This window comes from Esox lucius, chromosome 17, assembly GCF_011004845.1.
Source record: "Esox lucius isolate fEsoLuc1 chromosome 17, fEsoLuc1.pri, whole genome shotgun sequence".
NCBI classification, from domain to species: Eukaryota; Metazoa; Chordata; class Actinopteri; order Esociformes; family Esocidae; genus Esox; species Esox lucius.
In genome coordinates, this window is record NC_047585.1 from 17,712,932 (window position 1) to 17,736,266 (window position 23,335).

At 41.8% G+C, this 23,335-nt stretch overlaps 1 protein-coding gene across 1 annotated transcript; it reads right to left on the reverse strand.

Moving 5' to 3' along the window:
- Positions 1–218: 218 nt before the first annotated feature.
- mst1rb (macrophage stimulating 1 receptor b) lies at positions 219–23,300 on the reverse strand. The gene is made up of 21 exons (XM_010906129.3): positions 22,995–23,300; positions 17,227–18,571; positions 11,030–11,206; positions 10,757–10,879; positions 10,479–10,649; positions 10,079–10,236; positions 9,181–9,316; positions 8,854–8,990; positions 8,522–8,701; positions 8,299–8,398; positions 7,841–8,059; positions 7,546–7,692; positions 7,124–7,277; positions 6,874–6,963; positions 5,528–5,743; positions 5,223–5,303; positions 4,513–4,694; positions 4,302–4,411; positions 3,904–4,069; positions 2,763–2,899; positions 219–729 (listed from the first exon to the last, which is right to left on the reverse strand). The coding sequence occupies exons 2-21, from the start codon at positions 18,466–18,468 to the stop codon at positions 510–512; spliced, it is 4,146 nt and encodes a 1,381-aa protein (XP_010904431.1). The 5' UTR covers positions 18,469–18,571; positions 22,995–23,300; the 3' UTR covers positions 219–509.
- Positions 23,301–23,335: the final 35 nt, after the last annotated feature.

Genomic DNA, 23,335 nt, shown 5'->3' on the forward strand with positions numbered 1-23,335 from the left:
CTCTAGTGGAAGTCTTTCTCAATTACAGGACAAACATCCTTATGAACATTAGAGTTGGTTTTACAAAAAGTGTCAGTGGTCTTTGATTTACTATTATTGTTGTGGAAAACCCTCCACTGGTACTGTAACAATGTGTAAATTTAATAAGTTTGATGACAAAGACATGTCACTTTTTATTTTTACTTACTGAAATTCGTTAAGAACGAGTCTATAAACAAATAAATATGTTAATTTATTAGACTTTAAAACACTGTGTGAAATAAACCAAACAGAATATGGACAGATCACTATTAAAACATTAAGGTACATATTGTTTTGTTAATGTGTGATCCAAAATAAACAGTATAATCACTAAACCTCAAGAAAATTAAAGAGAAACATGAGGACGTTACATCCATTGTTATTTACAAAAACCTTTGCCAGGTAGCTGATTATACAAGGTATAATGTGAGCTCATAGCACCAAGCCATGCTACATGTACCTTCCCTAATGTGATTTCACGACGACACTCAGCGCATGTCTTCAGTGTCTGAGGAATCCCGCTCGTCTGCGGACTCTGTGAGGGCAGGGTAGGGGCGGGGCTGGTCCAGGTTGACATAGGTGACCTTGAGGCTGATGTAGTGCTCCCCCTCCAGCCCAGACAGGATGGTCAAGACAGCAGACACCAGGGTGGCAAAGCTGGGCCTCATCTCCGGGTCTGGATCCCAGCACTGCAGCATGATGGCATACCTGGAGAGGGTAAAACTCAGCATGGGGCTTTCTGCTAAGAGTAGTCCTCCAAAATGTAAGTGGGCAGATAGTCATGTCTCCAGGCTGAAGCACCAGATAGCACTTTGTGCAATAACCAAACTCTATGAAAAAGTAACATTCCATCACAATCACAACAGCATATATAGCTCCGGAAACAATGAAGAGACCACTGCACCTTTATCTTTCCTTTCCAAAAAAGTTGAAAAGGAAAGTTTTCTTAATTTCTCACTCAAAAGCTTCCTTTTCGACTTTTTTGGAAAGGAAAGAAAAAGGTGCAGTGGTCTCTTCATTTCTTCTGGAGCTGTATATCACAATATAACAAAAATCTTAAACGATTCTGGGTTTCGTCTGCACTGTTGGATATACATTTAATTAGATAGATTTAAGTTGCGGCTTCACAATGTCGGTATTTCTGACATCTAGGCCAAAACATGAGGAAGTAGCAGCTCAGTGGGCTTACAGCATATCCGTACAGTGGTAGTATGCATGGGCAGAACTCCTACAGAGGGAACTTCTCATTCAACATTCAAAACACAGAAGAGGCACTTTTTCACAGATAGTCTCAGAGATGGTGACAGCTAGCATAGTTTTGATGGCTCTGAAATATGTCACGTTATGATACAAGGGGCTGCTATTTCCTAATGCCTTGGAAGAGATGTCAGAAAAGGTATGATTGTGAACCCGCAACTCAAATGTATGGCCTGGTGACATAATAAATGTAGATCTACCTGGCACTCCGGATCCCTGAGTGAGAGAGCTGAATATTTTGTCAGACAGCCTACAGTAAGGCAGAGGAGTTTATCAACCTTGACAGATTCTCAATATTAGTAGTTATTCCCCTTAAGGAAAAAGCGTTGTGAAGGTACTTTACAATTTGTACATATGAGATATGTACCCATCTTTGTCTGCGAATGGCAAAGTCAGCCAGTATGTTCTGTTTTCCATTTCTACTGTGGTTTTGTCAATCGTTAATCTTTCTTTCAGCATTTCCTATTTCTGACTGGGAGAGCAGACACAATAGATTAGACTGTAGGATTTATCATTGATATTTGAACGAAGACGCAGGGAAAAACATGTTGATGTTCGGATGTAATCTCTGTGTGTGTGTATGTGTGTGTGTGCGCGCGTGTGTGTATACGACTGACTATACACCTACATCTGTGTGTGTGTGCGTGTATATGACTGACTGTACACCTACATCTGTGTGTGTGTTTGTGTGCGCGCACGACTGACTGTACACCTACATATGTGTGTGTGTGTGTGTGTGTGTGCGTGTATATACAACTGACTGTACACCTACATATGTGTGTATACAACTGACTGTACACCTACATATGTGTGCGGGTGTGCGTGTCCGTGTGTATACGACTGACTGTACACCTACATCTGTGTGCGTGTATACGACTGACTGTACACCTACATGTGTGTGTATACGACTGACTGTACACCTACATCTGTGTGTGTGTGTTTGTGTGTGCGCGTGCGTGCACGACTGACTGTACACCTACATATGTGTGTGTGTGTGTGCGTGCGTGTATATACGACTGAATGTACACCTACATATGTGTGTGTATACAACTGACTGTACACCTACATCTGTGTGTGTGTGTGTGTGTGTGCGTGCGTGTATATACGACTGACTGTACACCTACATCTGTGTGCGTGTGTGCGTGCACGACTGACTGTACACCTACGTGTGTGTGGATACCTTTTGAAGTGAAGCGTAGGGAGGATCATTAACTCCCACATTACAATGCTTAACCATATTCGGATGTGACTGTCGTGGACATTTACGGGTTTAACGCTGCAGGTTGACCTTAATAACATACTTCAGTTACTGCCAGGACTGTTCTCGCACTGGAGAGGTGGCCAATCGGTACAAAGCGTTCTGGGGCATCACTGTTATATATCTGTGGTAAATCTATTGACAACAGATTAATCATCTGCTTACTTCATCAAGTAATAAGCGTTCAACTTTTCAACAAAATGATTACTAGACCATGATTACTTACAAGGGGTCAGGACAGAATTGCGGTTGGGGTAGTCTCCTGCCCTTCAGTAGGTAATTTGTAATGTCATAGGGGTCCACTTCTGGATAGGGACTTGCTCCTCTGGTTAACATCTCCCACATCAACACCCCAAACGACCACTGGAAATGGGAGATTCAGCATGAGAACACTTAACAAACACTAAAACCTGTTTAGTGACACTGTATATATAGAATAATGTCTAATTAAAACATAATTTCTGCTTGTGTGCCCTGATCACATTGACAAAAACCCAGACCAATAACATAATTAAAACAACAAGCAAAAACATGTCAACAAGCACAAAACAAGACATCTGAGGAAACATAATTCTTCTGAAGTAAACCATGCGGCAATGCTTTAAATTCATTAGGCTTCACAAGGAATCTTCTACGGAGCGTGAAAATTGAAAGCGGTCTTTCCGCTCCGGAGCTACTTCCAGAATATCTAATACAGGGGAGGGTAAAATGTGTAGAATCGCATTAACAAATAAAATGTGGGTACATAGGCCCGCGAGCCACAGTAGGCTCTCATGGTTTATTCAGATGATTCGTGGCTTGCCAGCCCCATTAGAGTTGCCCATCTCGGATCTAATACTATGCAATCCTGTCTTCTTGTGCTGTCATTGTTTTAATTTTAATAAGTGAACTTTCTGAAAGAATTCTCTGTACATAAACAAGAGAGAAAAATTATGTTCCCTCCCTTATGTAAAGAGGCCATTCCTCCTTTTGATATAAAACACAATGATTGGACTTTGCTGTCATCAGTGATAAATCGAGGGGCACAGTGGAAGACCACATCTAGTGGTTTTTGGTTTCGAAGCTGCTTGTAGATTATATCCAAAAATAGACAGAAATGCCATTTCTGTTTTTAAATCAAAAAAGAGACAGGCTCTATTTCTGTAAAGGAATCCAATATTAATCTTCAACTCAAATATTCATGTCTTAAATGTCAGTTTACCATCTAGCCAATACATAGCTAACATTGTAATTTAGGTTCTGGGATTGCAGAGATATATTCAAGTATTTAATATGAAGTGCAACCAAATGTACATAGTATAAACACGAGATTCAGACAGGTCCAAGATGAATGATTCTGATGTCTTTTGGTCAATTCCTTGACTTACAACATCTGACTTGGCCGTAAACTTCTGCGTCTGTAGGCTTTCTATTGCCATCCACTTGACTGGCAGTTTGGCCTTTCTGTGGTCCTGAACACTGTAGTACTCCTTATCAAACACATCCCTGGCCATGCCGAAGTCTGCAACCTTCACTGTGTAGGACTCATCCAGCCTTTAGAAATAGAATGAGGGCAGACGTAAGTGCAAATTTTAGCTGAATAATGTTCCTTTTGACAGTATATCGTGATCGTGCATATTCATGTATTGGTGATCCTTGAAAATGCAACAGCAGTACATTAGCATTGATACCTAAAAAAAGAAACTGTTTGCGCCAGTTTGAATGGCGATTAGCCAATTGGTGACCAGTTACTAAGAATTTAACAGATTGCTTTATTCTCACTCACATGCAGTTGCGTGCTGCGAGGTCTCTGTGTACAAACTTCATATGCGCCAAGTACTCCATCCCCTTGGCGACCTGGAGTCCAAAACCAATCAGGTCCTTAACAGTAGGGTTCTGAAGGAAGAAACAGTACAATAATGATGTAAATATCAATGAGGTTCAGATAGGTTTTAAGGGGATCCCTGTATGCTGGTGAAGTAAACTGTCTTCCTCACCCTTTTCTCACAGCGAATGAAGTGGCGAAGGTCTCCATGCTTCATGTATGGCAGGACGACCAGCGGGAGCCCTTCCTGAGGAAGCAGGATGCCCAGCAGGGAGAGCACATTGGTGTGATGAAACCCCTTCATCAGGATACCCTCCTTTAGAAACTGCTCCACCTCCTCTACATCAGTTATTCCTGAGATGACACAAACAGGAATGTATTCTTGCAGGCCCAAATACACAGGTTCAGGTGAAATACATTGGTAAGAGAGACAAACTGGCGGAGGGAGTCTTACTTTTTGTATATCTTTTTTTTGTAATCTACAGCATGTGTACTATCTAACAAATTACAATGAGTTGATGGTAAAACAATTTTAAAAAGTACGGCAAAAACTAATAAGAGAAAGAACAACAGATGTTTTCAAAAAACAAGCACCAGCATTCTTGTGGATGCAAAATAATAACCCAAGCACCCAAGCAGAGGACAGAACAGAATGTGCCTGTCATCTCACAGGAAATGACACATCATTTTAACAAAAACCTTAGAGGTTGAAAATGTATTCGAGGCCAAATACATCCTCCCTGGTCTAAATTATGATAACTGAAGAAAATTGTTGTACATCATCACAGGTAAGCTCTGGCCATTGCCTTTCAGGTTGATAAAAGTTTCTCTCTTTGAGCCCAGCTGTTCAGAGCACTGTATTTCAGAAAAGAAAATGCTCACTGTTTAATGACTTGACCGCACAGTGGATTTCTCTGTTGTTGTGGTCTGTGAAGTAGCCATGGTAAACTGTGCCAAAATGACCTGGGGGAGATAGGAAGAACTGATTAGAAGAAGAAGATTCAACAATATACATCAGCATACCACATTTTTAGTCCCATCATTTTAGTCCATTAATTGCCAATGTATTTATTTAGATAAACCGTATTTCTGAAACTATAAGTCGATGTGGATTGATTGTAAAACAATAATAAAAAAAACACTCAGTGAAAAAGCACTCTCTGTGTACAATCTGCAATGAGACTGACCCTTGCCAATGATCTGGTGGTGCTGGACGATGAGCATGTCTGCTGGGATCAGTACGTCCTTCACCTCCTCCAGGAGCTCCGGTCTGAAGCTGGAGATGGAGATCTTCTCTGGGGGCAGTAGGGGGGTGAGCGTGGGGTCCATATTGCCCACAGCATAAGTAAGGCTGGGGAAAGCCCCTGGATTCCCCACAGCTGAACTAGGCCTCAGAGGTTGGACTGTAAAGAGTGGTAAGGGGCAGGGTCAGTAGACTTCCTCCAGAATTATTTTCAGGCCTTTTAATTGCAGGGCCTTTTCTCATAGAGCTCCACTCCTGTGGAATGATTTGCCAATTAAGGTTAGAAATGCAAACTCAGTGCAAACTTTCAAGTGTCTACTAAAAACTCATCTCTACAGCACGGTTTATAATTAGGTGTAGCCTGGCCCGGGGGCGTGAAGGTGACCAGTAGGCTTGATACTGTCCACCCTTGCTGTCTTGCCAGGTGGGCTCTCGTCGCCACTGGGATGCCCTCCCTCCAATGCATTTCGGGGGAAGAGTCACTGGCTTGTTGTTGACTCTCTGTTGCGCAATTGGGCTGTACGCTGCTAGCAATACTCGGCCCTTATTCAGGGGGGTTGCGGTTGGTGGGTGTCCCTTTGGTTGATGCCTGGCAATGTGGTTGGATTGATTTCCTGCCTGTTGGGCCCTGTTCGGGGCCTCCCCCTGGTAGGGCCACAGTGTCACCGGACCCCCCAGTCTCAGTTCCAAGGTGTTACGCTGCTATATTGTTGTGCTGGGGGATATGAGGGATGTACTACTAACTTTTCTCAGTCTCCTCCAGTTCTAAATTTTAGGAGGAGATGAGGTCCTGGTCCACACCTACGGATTACCTGGTTTGGGGGGCCCATTGCTGTCCCTGTCCTTGTCCACCTGGTCATACATCTGACCTAGTCTAAAATCAAATAAACTCTGGATTTAGCCCAGAGAAATGTATTTATTATTCCAATTGGACTCTTAATATCTCACCCGGCACAGCCAGAAGAGGACTGGTCACCCCTCTGAGCCTGGGTCCTCTCTAGGTCTCTTCCTAAAATTCGACCTTCTTAGGGAGTTTTTCCTAGCCACTGAAATTCAACACTACTGTTGTTTGCTCCTTGGGGTTTAAGGCCGGGTGTCTCTGTAAAGCACTTTGTGACAACTGCTGTTGTAAAAAGGGCTTTGTAAATACAATTTGATTGATTTTGATTGAATAATAATGAATTCCCCACAGAATATAAACAAGGTTAAGTGGGATTTGGGAAGTGGGGGAGCCCTACTTTTGTGTGGTGGGGGGGGTCTCAATTAACTATAAGCGAATGAACGTCTCACCTCCTCTGTAGTCCCCCGCCAATGAGACGTCCACACCATTGTTGCCGGAGCGGTTGTGGTTATGGGCCAAACGGATCTCCACCTGAGAGGCTGGAAATGGCAAGAGTAAACCACATTGAAACCACTGGAGTGGGGAACCGGCGCAAACATCAAGGACAATATTAGCTGCCCCGTCACTGTGCATGGCTGTGGATCTGATTAAACCAGGTGCATGAGACATCTCCACTACCAGACAGAAAGGGAAACCCACCTTTCTTCTTCTTTCTCAGGTGCTTCATGACGACAAAGGCCAGCACAGCCCCCGCCACCAGGGCCCCCAATATGCCCAGCACAATGCCCACCGTGTAGTGGTTTGTGACCAGGACCACTGCCCCAACGTTGTGAACCTGACCGTTGATGGAGATCTGAAGGAGAAGAGATGTTGGGTCAGACTAAGCCTGCTGCCAGAGACTTCCTAGTAAACAGGGAATGTCTTAAGGATGTCCGAGAGACCACTTCCCAACGTCCTGCTGTCCTGGGTAGGTTTACTGTCCTGGGTATGTTTACTGTCTTGTTTTCCTGTAACTTTTAATAACCACATTGAGCCCAGCGGTAGAATATTTGTGTGTCAAATCTACTGTATGTGAAGCTCTAATGTTGAATGCGCAACACAGAGTGCAGTTACCAACTAACCTTCACAGGCAGTCCTTCACTTGTGATGGTCACGTTTTTGGGGATCCTGCAGGTGATTTCATTGTCAAGGACTTTAGCGTCACAATCAACTCCTCCCACTGTCATGGTAATTGTCATGCAGGAACTCACAAGGTTAAGTTTTTGGTGCTACGAGATGGACGAAAAGGTGTCTTTAATAATTTTCCACAGTATTTCAAGGGGAACTTTGTTTTTCTATCGTAGACATTATTGCAGTGCAGTAGAGTACAATGGACAGAACACCATCACAGTGTTTTAATGGTACGGTGGCACTTACATGTAGGGACACTTCATCTTGACCTGGGTACAGCCTAAGCACATGGCCCTCAGTTTCAATGGGAATGGGCTTGCCATAAGGGTGGTAGGAGAACTCCCCATTCCACAGTCCAACAGCTCCATCCATATCGAAGGAGAGCTCTCCTTCCTCTGTCTCTTCCCGGGGAAAAGCAGGAGTCATGCACTCCATCCGCGTGGGTAAAGACTTGCCTTTGCACTCCTGGGGGACATTATAAATTCACTGGAGGCATGTAACTGCATTATGTAAATCACGTAACTGCATTATGTAGAAAAACGTGTAGTTATATAGTGTTGTTTCGCCCAGTAACGAGAACAGCATTGTAATGAAATGTTACTAATGACGTTTACTGTATTCTACATTAAGAAATAAAGCTGAAAATAATGGGACATTGTATTTAATGGAGCAGCAAGAGAGCAGGCAGATGGGATAGATCTTACTATGGTTACAGGTTTCAAATGGCTTTCTTTGGCCCTGAAGTGGATGACGGTCCTGTACACAGAGTCCAGGTTTTTCCCTTCAATTATAATCTTTGATCCACTAGGGAGACAGAAAAAAACATTTAAAGAATTGAGATCAGCAACTGGTTATTATGTTGAGATGGCTTGTAGACGGGTTGTAGAGACAGGTCACACAGTGAAGATGACTCATGGGCTGGCCTACTTGTCGAAACTGCAGTCCGGGAGGACGGCCGTGACCTCCGGGTTCTCCTTGTAGTAGAAGACCTTGGTGGTGAGGACAGGGAACTTGTCTATGAACACACTGAGGGGGACATCCCTCACCTCAGAAATGGGCTGGGACAGACAGATGATGGAGGACATGTTGCCTCTGGGCTCTGTGACACTGGAGACAGATCAAGTCGGGTCCTGGGTTAAAACAGTCCATCGGACTGAGGCTCAGCTCGCTCATATAGTCAATATTAAATTATGTCATATAGAAAGGTAAGACGTCACAACGGAGAAGTAATAATGTAGGGAATGACTGCATCTGCCCACCTGGTGATTGGGCAGGGCTCTCCGTTAAGGGTGACCCGTCTGGTCTTCCCAGCGTCCAGGTGAAGCCCGGTTACAGTGATCAGAGTTCCCCCAATACGAGGTCCGTAGTTGGGTTGGATCTCTGTGATATTAGGAATCTGCCAAATGGAGCAACATGTCACAAAGAGAATCAAGTACACCTGGAAAATTGAGAAGATATTTAAATACACAGCGAAGGATACTTCTGAGCTCATGAGATGTTAGATGTACAGAATATCTCATTTAAATGCAATAATACATATTATCAAATGAGCAGACATAGAGAAATACATTCTACTGTCATATTACCACAAAGGTAAATCCTGAGGTCTCTGCTTTCCCATCGATGGAGTAGCGGCCCTCCACCCTCCCTTCGTGCACCTCCACAGTGATGTTAACGGGTGTTGCCAGCTCAATGCCCCAAGACAGGATCTTACAAACCAGGCTGACAAGCAACAACATGGCTCATCAACATGTCAATGTCTGACTAACAACGGTGCAGCATAACATCTCTATATTTTACAGTCACCATGAAAACCATTTCAGTTGTATTAACATCAACTGAATATTTTAAACAGTCCACTGTGAAATCCAAGCTTTTTATCCAAGATTTTTATCAGCAACCCCATAAATGATCATCCACAAAATAAGTCAAACACAGCTGGAAACAGATGAATCCCAAATGAATCTTACAGCTGTAGAATAAACCTATATTACAGTGTGATTTACGTAATCTCTGTCATTATAATGGGGGTACTCAGATCTCAGTCTTTGTAATGGGGGTACTCGGCTCTCTGTCATTGCAATGGGGGTAACTCAGATCTCTGTCATTGAAATGGGGGTAACTCAGATCTCTGTCATTGCAATGGGGGTAACTCAGATCTCTGTCATTGCAATGGGGGTAACTCAGATCTCTGTCATTGCAATGGGGGTAACTCAGATCTCTGTCATTGTAATGGGGGTACTCAGATCTCTGTCATTGTAATGGGGGAACTCAGATCTCTGTCACTGTAGTGGGGGGATTCAAATATCCATTATTGTAATGGGGGGATTCAGATCTCTGTCATTGTAATTAGGGGATTCAGATCTGTCATTGTAATGGGGGGATTCAGAACTCTGTCACTGTAATCATTGTAATGGGGGTATGCACATCTCTGTCAATGTAATGAGGTTATTCAGGTCTCTCTAATTGTAATGGGGTACTCACTGGGTGTTGTTGCTCTTTGGCAGCACAACACAGGGTCTCTGACCAAGTCTGACCTCGTGGGTTCTGGAGCTGATGGCAGGCCTCTGGGGAGACTGGAACTCCCAGCCACACAGAGTCAGTTCTGACTGACCATCAGAGGGAGCAGTCTTGGGAAAGAACTAGGCCAACCAGGAACAAAACGATTCAGCATATCAACAGTCACAACTGTATCATCATCATCACATACAAACACTATACAACGTTAAGGTCATATGTTAATACGGACAACATTTCACAATGATAATCATAGACATCTACACGCAACTTAGTTAGCATGGTAGCTAGCCATGGAATTGGTGTACAAATACCCCAATCCAAATTTTACTGCAGTTAACTCTCCCCACACCCCGGTTCTTCTCACCCCAGTGATACCAGGGGGGCAAGACTCATTCCTCCAGAGGCCACTGCACTCCTTCTCCCAGGAGCACTTCCCAGAGCACCATCCACAGCCCATGAACTCAGGGGCCGTCAGGCACATTGCACAGCTCATGAAGTGCTGGCATCCTGGCCCCCTCTGTGGCACCTGGATCATCTGCCATTCAAAGAGAGAGAGTCCATTGACTTGATACAATTCAAAAAGTCTCCTTAATTGCAGCATGTTTGCTTACACCAACTGATTTTGAACTTGTCTTTCCATACTTTGTTTCCCACCACAAACAGCAGAGATTCTGCCGAGTACACCGCAGCAATTGAAGAGACCCTCTGGTTCTCTACCAGGGTGAAATTGGCGAAGATAAAAGGGCTTGATCTTCTCAAAACAAGCTGCCAAAAACACAGAGCAGATTGTTAGCCATTTCTCAAAGTGAAGTAGAACTACTGTATGTTTTATACTTTACAGTTGGCTCCTGGTTGGATTAGATCAGATGGATCAGGATCAAACGTTTATCATGTGCCCTCGGGCCCCTTCTCTACCTGCAGGAGCCGTCCAGTGGAGGTGCCAATGTGAGCCACCGTCTTGTTCTCTATGGTGGTGACCAGTAGGGAGGTGAGCAGGACATTATTCATCTCCCGGTTGAAGAGGTCCACTCTGTAATAGGGCTTGGACACCATGGTGGGGTGGTCCCTGCAGGTGGCATTGTTCTCCATGCTCTAGTCACACAGACATAGGACATAGTAAATAAGGAGACAATTAATGTTTGGAGTGGGGTCAGGGTTTCTTCCTGAGTTACAGCCAATAACAACAGCCCAGAGTTTTTTTTCCTTCCTGTCAAGTGGTTGTTATGAGTAATATGAATCGATCATAATTCTAGACTGCAAACTGAGGACACTAAGAGGCATTAAGGACATTGCATGAAAAAACATACTTGTGCTGTTAACATAAAATAATTAAAACTACATACGCAATACTTAGAGACACTAACAGAAAGCGAAATAGTTTGTTGGGGATATTTGGACCAAGTGCAAATTGTGTTCACATTTTGTAACAAAATCCCTCCAGCTGTTATAACACAACGGACTAAAGTGCTTCAACTGTAGAGTAGTATGTGAGAGCACCTGACATCTGCCACTGAGGCACTAGTCAAGCACTGTTGTTTTTTGAAAACAGACACGGCAGAAATGTTCAAGGAACAAGTGTGGTTGAAAGAATATTCACCCAAGCTTGAGGAATGCTTGTTAGAACACCCCAACCTGTGAAACCCTCCATGCCGTTGATGCAATAATTTCAACAGTTTTATTCTGTGCGGTTTCCATGACATATTTAGATTTTCAGCCTTTCACACGAAACCTAAAAATCTTCTGCTTCAGAGTCCTGAAAGAACCATAGTGCTGTCTGACCTCAAAGGCCAAAGACCTACAGAGGCTCTCACCGCTACACATGGGAGCCAGTTTATTAAGTGCACACATCCAGTAGTGGCTCAGATGCCAGTCTGTCTCAGTTTTGAACTCCTCAGTTGCCCAAGGTTAGTGATCTTGTGCCCAGTGGATCCACTTAATCTAACTGATGAGATAGGAACCTGGTGTGTTCGTCCGATGCAGTGACCCACACGTGACTAGTTGACCAGCTACAATACATTCAGTGGGGAGAACAAGTATTTGATACACTGCCGATTTTGCAGGATTTCCCACTTACAAAGCATGTAGAAGTCTGTAATTTTTATCATAGGTACTCTTCAACTGTGAGTGACAGGTACTCTTCAACTGTGAAAATCCAGAAAAAACATATTGTATGATTTTTAAGAAATTAATTTGCATTTTATTGCATGACATAAGTATTTCATACATCAGAAAAGCAGAACTTAATTTTTGGTACAGAAACCTTTTTTTTTGCTATTACAGAGATCATATGTTTCCTGTAGTTCTTGACCATGTTTGCACACAGATTTTGGCCCACTCCTCCATACAGACCTTCTCCAGAACGGGGCTGTCGCTGGGCAATACAGACTTTCAGCTCCCTTCAAAGACTTTCTATTGGGTTCAGGTCTGGAGACTGGCTAGGCCACTCCAGGACCTTAAGATGCTTCTTACGGAGCCACTCCTTTGTTGCCCTGGCTGTGTGTTTTGGGTCGTTGTCTTGCTGGAAGACCCAGCCACGACCCATCTTTAATGCTCTTACTGAGGGAAGGTTGTTGGCCAAGATTTCGCGATACATGGCATCCATCCATCCTCCTCTCTATACGGTGCAGTCGTCCTGTCCCCTTTGCAGAAAAGCATCCCCAAAGAATGATGTTTCCACCTCCATGCTTCACGGTTGGGATGGTGTTCTTGGGGTTGTACTCATCCTTCTTCTTCCTCCAAACACGGCGAGTGGAGTTTAGACCAAAAAGCTCTATTTTGTTCTCATCAGACCACATGACCTTCTCCCATTCCTCCTCTGGATCATCCAGATGGTCATTGGCAAACTTCAGACGGGCCTTGACAAGCGCTGGCTTGAGCAGGGGGGACCTTGCGTGCGCTGCAGGATTTTAATCCATGACGCCATAGTGTGTTACTAATGGTTTGCTTTGAGACTGTGGTCCCAGCTTTCTTCAGGTCATTGACCAGGACCTGCAGTGTAGTTCTGGGCTGATCCCTCACCTTCTTCAAGATCATTGGTGCCCCACGAGGTGAGATCTTGCATGGAGCCCCAGACCGAGGGAGATTGACCGTTATCTTGAACTTTTTCCATTTTCTAATAATTGTACCAACAGTTGTTTCCTTCTCACCAAGCTGCTTGCCTATTGTCCTGTAGCCCATCCCAGCCTTGTGCAGGTCTACAATTTTATCCCTGATGTCCTACACAGCTTTCTGGTCTTGGCCATTGTGGAGAGGTTGGAGACTCTTTGAGTGTGTGGACAGGAGTCTTTTATACAGGTAACGAGTTCAAACAGGTGCAGTTAATACAGGTAATGAGTAGAGAACAGGAGGGATTCTTAAAGAAAAACGAACAGGTCTGTGAGAGCCGGAATTCTTACTAGTTGGTAGGTGATCAAATACTTATGTCATGCAATAAAATGTAAATGAATCATTTAAAAATCATTAAAAAAAAGAATTTATTCCGCCTCTCACATTTGAAGTGTACCTATGATAAAAGTTACAGATCTCTACATGCTTTGTAAGTAGGAAAACCTGCAAAATCGGCAGTGTATCAAATACTTGTTCTCCCCACTGTACATTCTGAAACGCCATTCTGTACAACACTGTTGTACGGCACCTGTTTGTGGGCTTGCCCGATTCTCATCATCTCGGTGAACCCTAGGCACTGTTGGCCATTTCTGAGCTACTGGAATCAGTAGGTTCTAGTGCTGTCTGGCAATAAGAATCTGTACTAATAACATAGGTGTAAACATTTTATAATTATTTGTATTTTCTTTCTCTCAGCGACACAGTTTCCATGATTTCATAACGTGGGCGTATTGGAGGTATAACAGGCAGAGTCAAATATGGCAAAGACCAGACAACACTCAACTCAATGTCCTTCATGCTACTGGCTGAAAGAAGTACAGAGAAATAGACCTAAAATGATACAACAAGAAGCCCCTCTTCCCTATTACTAGGCAGATAGTGATACTCAGTGGAAGTGTCGCATTATTTATTCTTGTGAGCAGCACAGCTATTAGCAGCAGAGCAGTATGCACTATGCTCAGAGTTACATTTGGAGTGCAAGGAACGAGGAATTCAGATTCCTTCCAGCTGGCAGGTCACTACTTTTCAAGAAATGTGAAAACTCCCAGGAAAAAGATAATTACTATAAAATTACTGGTTGAGGTGGCCCCAGTGTCTTCATGTGGTATTAAATATATGAATCTAATTTATTGTATACAGTACGTATCTACATATGTAAGGAATGAAACAGGAATGAAAACATCCCCAGTCACTGCATTCAGACCCTCACTGTTCAGCTGACAACGTTGGGATTCATAAGGTCCATAGGAGTCACTGATCAACTTCTCTGCCCAGTGTCTCATTTATTTTCCACCCAAAAGTAGATCAATATTTAGCTACTTATACAGTGTTAACATATTTCTCTCGTAATTGCGACGCTATTACACAGTATATTGAATGATACATCAATGTTCCACACAGAGGGGGAGTTCTTTCATTTAGCGTAATACTTTGCACATGACTCTGGCAAATAATTTTAATCTGTCACCAATCTTCAATTAGAAATGGCAAATGAAAGGAATGGTAATGTGATGCACATAATGTGGCCAATAGTCAAACACTCCACTAAACAATGTTGACGGAAAATGTGCATGGGATTGGGATCTCAGAAATGTAAGAGCTGTGGAGATTGTAAGCTGGCACGTTGTAAGACATTGTCTGGTTTTATTACTTAGTAAAAACAGTGAAAAGACCAATTTGGTTTAATTACACATTGACTAAACCCAGACAAATGAGTCATGCAAATAAACAGATTAACAAAAGAACATTGCCAAAGGCTGAAGTACATGTGCCATGAGAAGTATTGAGGAGAATATAGTTGACCTATCTACCAATAACATACAGTAGGTAACCAATCTATCAATAATATACTCCACTAATCTATAAATATAATCAACCAATATACCAATAACTAGACAGGGGAAAGGGGTAGGCTACACTAAAGCTAAATTCTTTTGTCACTACAACCAAACAATTACCAGGATAATTTATCAAGTAAATGAGGTCATTTAGTCTCTTAAAAACTAAAAAAAATACTTCAAGTGGGAATTTGGTTGGTGGGATGGCAACAAAAAGAAAGATAATTAAATTAAATGAGTAGTTGAAGTATATATAGGTCAGTGCTCCTAAACACGGTCAAAACACGGTCAAAAACACACATCGGATAGTTTAAAAGCTAACCAACTAATAAATACTTTGACCTCTGTTTCCTTGTGTTGCAATGGTATGTCATTTTTCCAAACAGCAGTTTTCCATCCTAAAAAATTGCTTCCGTACAAAAGGTTAATGCTGTTGGTTGCTACAGGAATCTTGTCACACCAGTGTCAAGGCTAGTTTAAATGTTGACTGTCCCCAAGTTGATATAACAGAAAGGAGCCTGATTCAATTTCCAATGCACTGTTTGGCTTATTGCTAAATATAACCTGACAACTCAAGTATTTATTATTAAGCCTAAATAACAATTTGCTTTCATGGACATGTCATCTGGATATTTTGTGAGATGTGTGCATACTGTAAATCAACAACTTGAGGCAGAAAACACTATAATGCCTCAGCTTTGAACTGGTCAATAGCCTATCAATACAGGCACAGACTAGGGGAAAAACAAATGTGTTACATGGCCAATCGATTTTGGTGATGAGTGATTACTGTATGCCAGAATCATAAAAAGCTCCTTAACCAAAATACCTCCTCAACACCCTCTGCTCCTGGCTAAACCAAAATGGAGCCTTGTTGATTAAATAATGACCATGACCATTAACCCTAAACTGTACCATAGTGTTTCTGTAACATCCATAGACTTACTTTAAGAGAAAACACCATCCTTCCATAGTCCTACTGTACTGCCCAAACCGCTACTCTGGGATTCAGTCGGATCATGGATGTCACCCAGTGGTTGAAATATTGCATTACAAGAGGGCAAATACTATATTTGAGCCAATTTGGGAATACACTTCTTCATAAAAATAAAACACAAACTCTTTTGAGAAAAGAACAAGATCCAGGCATTGGCGTTACAATATCTTTTTTTTTTAATCTAAAATCTCAAGACTTCTTTTTTACATTTCTTGATGTTTCTGGTCATGTGTTTATATTCCTGAAGTAGGCCTACTAGTTAGTAATAGTAATAACTAGAAACCTAGCAGATAGGTAGCAGTCAGCAAATCCTGAAATACATGTGATCCCATAGGCCATTTGGTTTATAATTTCAGGTGAACAAACAGATTTCTTTAAGGATGTAGGCTATGCTACAGTACAACTGTAAGTAGCCCTTCTGTAATAGAATTGCAAAAATGTATAGCCTAGACAATGCTTCAAAATGTGAGGGCTGTCTTGGAAAACACTCTGCTGAAAGGTCCAAAACAGGCCTAGTTATGATGTTCATTAATGTGAAAACAATTTCACAATGAAAACAGTTTAACAATGAGTCTGATCCATAATGGGGAAAAAAGTGTTACCTGCACCAAGTTTACAGATCACAAAACATTTTAAAAAATCTTGGTTAGAATTCTTTAGCACCGACGGCTTGTAAAGTAGACTACAGAACATCTTGCAGGTCAAAGGACGTTTAGTTTTCCAGGAAGAGGGGTCCAGAAAGAATGCGTCCACAGCTGCTCCTTAAAAATTATCTAGATTCTTGACAATAAAAAGTAGTACAGGTTGCCTTAGTGCTGCTCAAGACGTCTCCCACAGGGTAGGAACACAGCTCATATCTATCTCCTGGTGCATTCATCAACTTGGACACTGTTCCGTACTTCCATAGAATGTATATAATCCCTGGATCACCAACTGTCACTGACTCCACAGACAACAAAACTATCTTCCAGCTTCTTCTCTGTACTGCTAAAGCAGACTGTTTACTCAACTTCCACCAAAGCCAAAGTGGAGGAAGGGAGTAACTATCCTTTTTCTCAATGCATTGCAGAGACATACTGAACAGTATGCACCATATTTAACACAACTTATCAACAACTCTCTGGAGAAATGTAGGTACTGTAAGTGCTGACAGCGTGGGTTAGTGGACTTACCTCATGAGGACAGCTTTCGCAGGCCTGGAAATGGCAAAGCCCCCTGGACAGCTGCTCTGGGCCAGACTTACAGCAATCATCCACCCCATCATCGATGGCTTTGTTCACATTGTCCATGGGAAAGGCACAGAGGGCCGAGTCGGGCTCTGTGATGCCGTTGTCATCTGTGACCGCAAACACACCATACAGGATGTCATCCTCTTCCTCCGCTCCAAGCTCCTCTGCCAGTTCCTTGCCAGCCCTGCTGAAGTGGGCGGCCTGCACCACATTGTAAACCACATCCTTAAAGGCTTCGGTCCCACTGGCCACATTCCTCCTCCTCCGCTTGGGCTCGAACCGGCACTCAAGAACCACCTCCCGGTACCTTCTCATCTCCCACTCATTCCTTGGAAGGCGGCCCAGCCTCGTCTGAAACGGGGAGAACTCCTGGTCAGGGCTCTCTCTCTGGACGGACAGGAAATAGACAAACTCCTGGGTGAAGAAGCTGTAGACGTACTTGATGTTGTACGTCTTTCGCAAGCTAGGCAGTACAGTCAGTCCCCTCACATCGCGGTAGAATCCATCCTCTGTCGCCAAAGGCCTCCGCACGGATATTGACTTCCTGCCATATCTCTGTGTCACACTGTCATTAACGGTGGCAGCCACAAAAAAATAAACAGTCTGCCCCTCTTCCACCATGGTGACTTTGGTGCCCAGGGGGCTGGCAAGGCAGTCAGGACAATAGGCAGCAGAGTTTGATTCTTTTCGGAATAAGCATTTTGAAGAATTGGGTGGCTGACCATCTGTCTTAAGTTGGTGGAAATAGCACACGCCATATTGAGAACTCCCACAAGAATATAAATACATAAAGAATGTGTCCAAAAGCAATATCTCATTGTCAGTGTTCTCCAGGAAGTAGGGATCCTTGTCAACATCACACAAATCACAAATCCTGCACTCCGGGCCACCCACTGGGCCTGTAGGAAGCTGCCACACCTTCTCCAAATTCATTCGGACTGCCTCAGTCACATTCTGAGACACGTTAACAGCCTCGATCAGATTCTTAGATGCCACATACACTTCCTGGTACATTGAGTTAGTCACTATGTTTTGGATGGGGCTCTTTGTTTGGAAGAAGGGCATGGTGTATACCACGGAGAAATTGACAGGACTGGGGGCTATGGAGGGACAGGTGTCCAACGCCGAGGCCAGGACAGTCTGGATCCAGACACATGTCAAACGCAGTGTGGCCCAGTGGACCATCTCCACTTTGGGACACAGAGAGAAGGGAGCAGTGACGTCTTTGGGTTACCTCCAGGTCTGATGGTTTGACATTTTCATCCTTATTGAGACCAGCTGCAGATCTCTGAGGAAAAAAATAAATAAAAATGTGGTTCAGATAGCCAACAAGACTGACATCATTACTGCTGTAAACACAATGGATTTTTATCTAAAGTAACAAAGAGCTGAGTCTAGCCGGTTAAGCCAAATACGGGCAACAGCAGTGTGGCGATGTGTGGTCATAAAGAACCAATGTTAAAAGTGTCCACTGACTCAAGGTAAACAGCAGCCTAACAAAAAACATTTGGACACCAGTAGAGATACGTGTTGATATTACAAAGTATGTGTCTCTTAGACTGAGACATCGGAAGTGTTTCAGAAAATGCTTGAAAATGTCCTGCTCTGTTGACTTCTGACAGTTTAGTAGGTTCAATGAGGCTTACAGGGGTGTATGAGTTCTTCAAAAGAGAATGTAGATCACATTGTGAAATAGTTACTACTTCATCATTATGACATAAAGCAAGGTAAAAGTGATTTTTTTTTACTAGGTATGTACTTTGCTAGAGGTCTTCCCCATGAAATGATATATGGGTGGAAATAAATTGGAATCGCTTATCAATACTAAACAACATAATTACATTGTTTAGTGTTGATAGTAACCTCAGCTACTACTCAAGTTGACCAGAACACTGGATGTCCTCTGAACAATGTGTGCATTTTCATTGAGCCAGGTTAATGATTAACTGGACATATCACAGCCAGGTAGTACTCAGGGACCTGGGCCTCTCTACTTTGCATTCCTGTCACAACCACTACGTGCCTTTCTGATGAAGATTCACACGAACTGATAGTCACATAATCCGTGCCTCTTAAGTCTTACATGAACAGATGGGCTTCTTAAACACATGTCGTGGAATTTCAATAACTGAAGCATTATAATAAGATTGAATATAACAATCGTCACGATCCAGTAAAAATAAATATCATACCAAACATAATAAAAAATTATTAATCTTTATGCTTGATAAAAAGTCAAAAATCGTACATAGTCCATTGACAACATCAATAATTCATAGAATGGCACTGGCCAACGTGTTACATTTTAACACCTGCAACTACATGAGCAAAACAACTGAGGTTTAGAGTTTAAATGCAGCAGGGACATGGGTATACATTTTAATAGGACTGATTGACTTGCTCATGGTTAATAAACCTAAAGTTTGAAATTGAGTTTCCATTCAATGCCATTTATTGGTAGGCATGCATCGCATTGTAATCTGATCATGGTAATTAAAAAGTCAGAAATAGCATGAAAAACATTTCAGGTGCTTTCTACAAAAGTAATTTAAAGAGCAGCACAAGTCAGTGAATATTAATCAATAAATACAGTTGAGAACAGTCGTTTTGAGAAACCCATGCTATTTTATTGCAGCTTGGCCTATAGGACTACATTCCAGCCTTTCTCAAACTTTTTTGCGCCAGGAAATGGCAAATTATCACCTTTTCTTGGGACTCGTTGCTTAAAAATATATTGATCTTCACTCTTTTTTAGTTAAAAACGTTTTATTTTATTGAAATTTCTACTATCCAAACAACACATTCAATTCTTTTAACAAATTCAAAACATGCTATATTAATTTTATTCTGTATTTTAGAAAAAATTGGGGCTATTACAAACCATTGCTTAGTGTTTTGATTAAACAAATATTAATAATTGGTCATTATGTGTTAGAAAGACTTAATTTATTACTTATAAAGAAAATGCCAGTACCCTCTATTGACAAATCAAAATCACCTTTTTAGAAATGTATGTAAATGGATTAAAAATAGAAAATAAGCTGAGTTTACTTGGGGGTGTGTGGGCATAAAAGAAGGGGGTTTGAAGAGCGCAGGAGAAGAGGAGACAAAACTGAATAGAGTATATATACATACAACAGTACTGTATGCCTCTACCAGCATTGCACACATTTGGACAGTTTCTCACATTATTCCTTGTAGACCCTATCAAGCTCTGTCAGTTTGGATGGGGAGCATAAATGAACCACGACCTTCAGGTCTCCTCACAGATGTTCAATGGGGTTCAAGTCCAGGCTTTCACTGGGCCACTCCAGGACATTTACAGACTTATCCCAAAGCCACAGGTACTGTCTTCATTGTGTGCTTGGGTTATTGTCCTGCTGAAAGATTCATCTTCGCCCCAGTCTGAGGTCCTGTGTCCTCTGGATCAGGTTCTTCAAGGACCTCTCTTTATTTTGTTCCATTCATTCTTCCCTCAGTCCTGAACGGTGTCATAGTTCGTGAGTCTATGAATCATTCCCATAAATGTAATATATTGAATCAATTATAAATTATGTCTATAACAACAAAATATGGACGAATGGGTCTGAATACTTTCAGAAGACACTGTATTTGAAGACTTTAATCAGTTTGACCAGAACCTGAATTTACAAAGATGTTATATGATTAGATCCACAATAATAAATAATACTGCATATTTTACAATTACTCAGAGAAATATTGATTTTTAACCAATAACAAGTCAACTCAAAATGATAAGTAGGAAATGTATTTGCACCTCTTGTTTTCAATGCCCCAGCACACTTCTGACAATAAGCTGTTTTCTGTATTTATAAGAGAGAAGTAAATATTAAAAGCAAGTTTAGACTATTCAGACTCTTCCCAGATCTTTGTTATTGTTCACATGTGCTTATCAACTAGATGTTAATGTGAGCTTGGGATGTTTGACTTGCTGGATTTGAGGCCAAAGTTTCAAACTTTTGGCAAAAGCAAAAGCAGTTGTTTTTTGGGGGGCCAAAATGACCTGGTAGTTTTTGGATCTTGACTGCTGACATCTTTTTATTTCATAATCTAGCAACCAAGATAAGAGACAAGTACAAACAATAATGAGAGAAAAAAATGTGGTTATTGAAGTTGAGTAGATTAAGAATAGAGTATACTTCATCTAAGCCACAGGTATGCTAAAAACATAATTCTATAGATTGTGTAAAGATATTTTTCAGTGTTCACATATCTGAATCCACTACATGTATACAGCTGCAAGTGTAGCAGAGGATTTATGCAGGGCCTGTAAGCCCAGAACAGGTTTCTTCATTGGACATTGAGTAGGTATCCAACTCACTGCTTATCAGCTTTTATTCTTCTCGAAGTTTGAAGATATCCGGTATGGCTATATCTAATAAAACTGTTTTGAGTGAAGCAATGTGTAGACGGCGGCCTACGCATGTTTGCTTTGAATGAAATTGAATGTATTTCCTAATAAGCACAGCAATGCGGAAACGGGAGTATGTTCCAAAATGCGTCTGGTGAAAACGTTTTTTCAAAGGACACATGTTAAAGAAACATCACTTTATATCACTTTAGGGGTGATCTAAAGATAAAATAAATACTGTGTTAATATGACTAGGATTATGCCTGTTTTCTTGTGTTTATACACATTTTATGTGCGGTAGACATGGGCATGATTTACGAAATACGACATATTATTACTTCAAACAATTACTTTGTCTATAAAGAATTCACAATATAATGTCAAACACAACCAGCTATTTAGCATATCAAAACAAATAGATTAAGTATTGTAATTGTCTTCCAGTACAAGGGGAGGGGCATGTGCAAATAATTAGGGTGGTGCCTTTGGTAAGTAAAGTAGACGCATCTATACCTTTGGCCAAATTAATTGGTAATGTGGATTTATGGATAGGCTAGCCCATTTATTTCGGACAAAATTTAAATTAGATCAAATTTGGTTCATAATAACATTTTGGGTTTAGTCCTAGACTTCTTCAATTCTACATCACTAATTAAAACAACATAAATATTTGGAATAGACCGTATTTTTTATTACGCAGTTACAATCTCAGTTGTATTGTCCAATCATGTTGCTTGCTCTGTCGGTGTACAGGTAACACTCAATATGTTGTCACTCAAATGAAGTAGACCAACAAAGTTTCTGCAGTTTGACCGGACAACGTATTGGGTTTTTCCAACATCTGATCTAATTGGAATAGCTCGGGTACCGTCATGTAGCATAGTATCAAATATTTTTACAACTGATTAATGGCGTTAGACTACTTCGGGGTTTTAGGTGACATGGTCAAGTAAAACTACGGCCTCCAGATGTTTTCTGTTACACCACTCTGGACCTGGGATGCCAGCTCTGGTTAGTATACTATTGCCTGATTGGACAGTAGGCTACAGCATGGGTTCCATTGACCTAGAAAGAACGATCAGACTATGGGCTTCATCATTTTAGTGAATGTAAATTCAGAGCAGTCTATAATTAAATGTTTCTTGTAAGTTTTCCTTAAAGGGGCGGGCTGTTCGGGGAACATTTTGAGTAGCTCCAGGTACCACTAGCCTGCACCACTGCAAAGCGGAATCCAAAATCAATGTCAAAAACACTGCCTAGTAGACTACAATGGGAAAGAAAATGCAAGTAACTAAGGAAAAAAATATACAAAGCATTTAAATAAAATTGCTGTACGTACCTTTTTGAAGTATGGAAAATAGCTCACGAACCTCTGATTGGTCCTCTGACTGCATTGCCAAACTCACGACCGCGCGCCAATTAAACAGGTAGCCAGTATCCGTTCACAAATGCTGATTCCAATACATACACTAAAACACTTCCTCTATCATTCTGAGATTATAAAATATATAGTCAACACTATCCAAAAACCCAATCCAAAAATGTAAACAGTTACTCCCAGGCAAAAGTTCAACCATAGTCCACAGCGCAAAGGCTGCTTTGCTATACTGCTCAACTGTGCGTACGCATGTCCCTCCTCTCAGAGAACTAGCCTTCTAACTGGCAATACTGTAAGTGAGT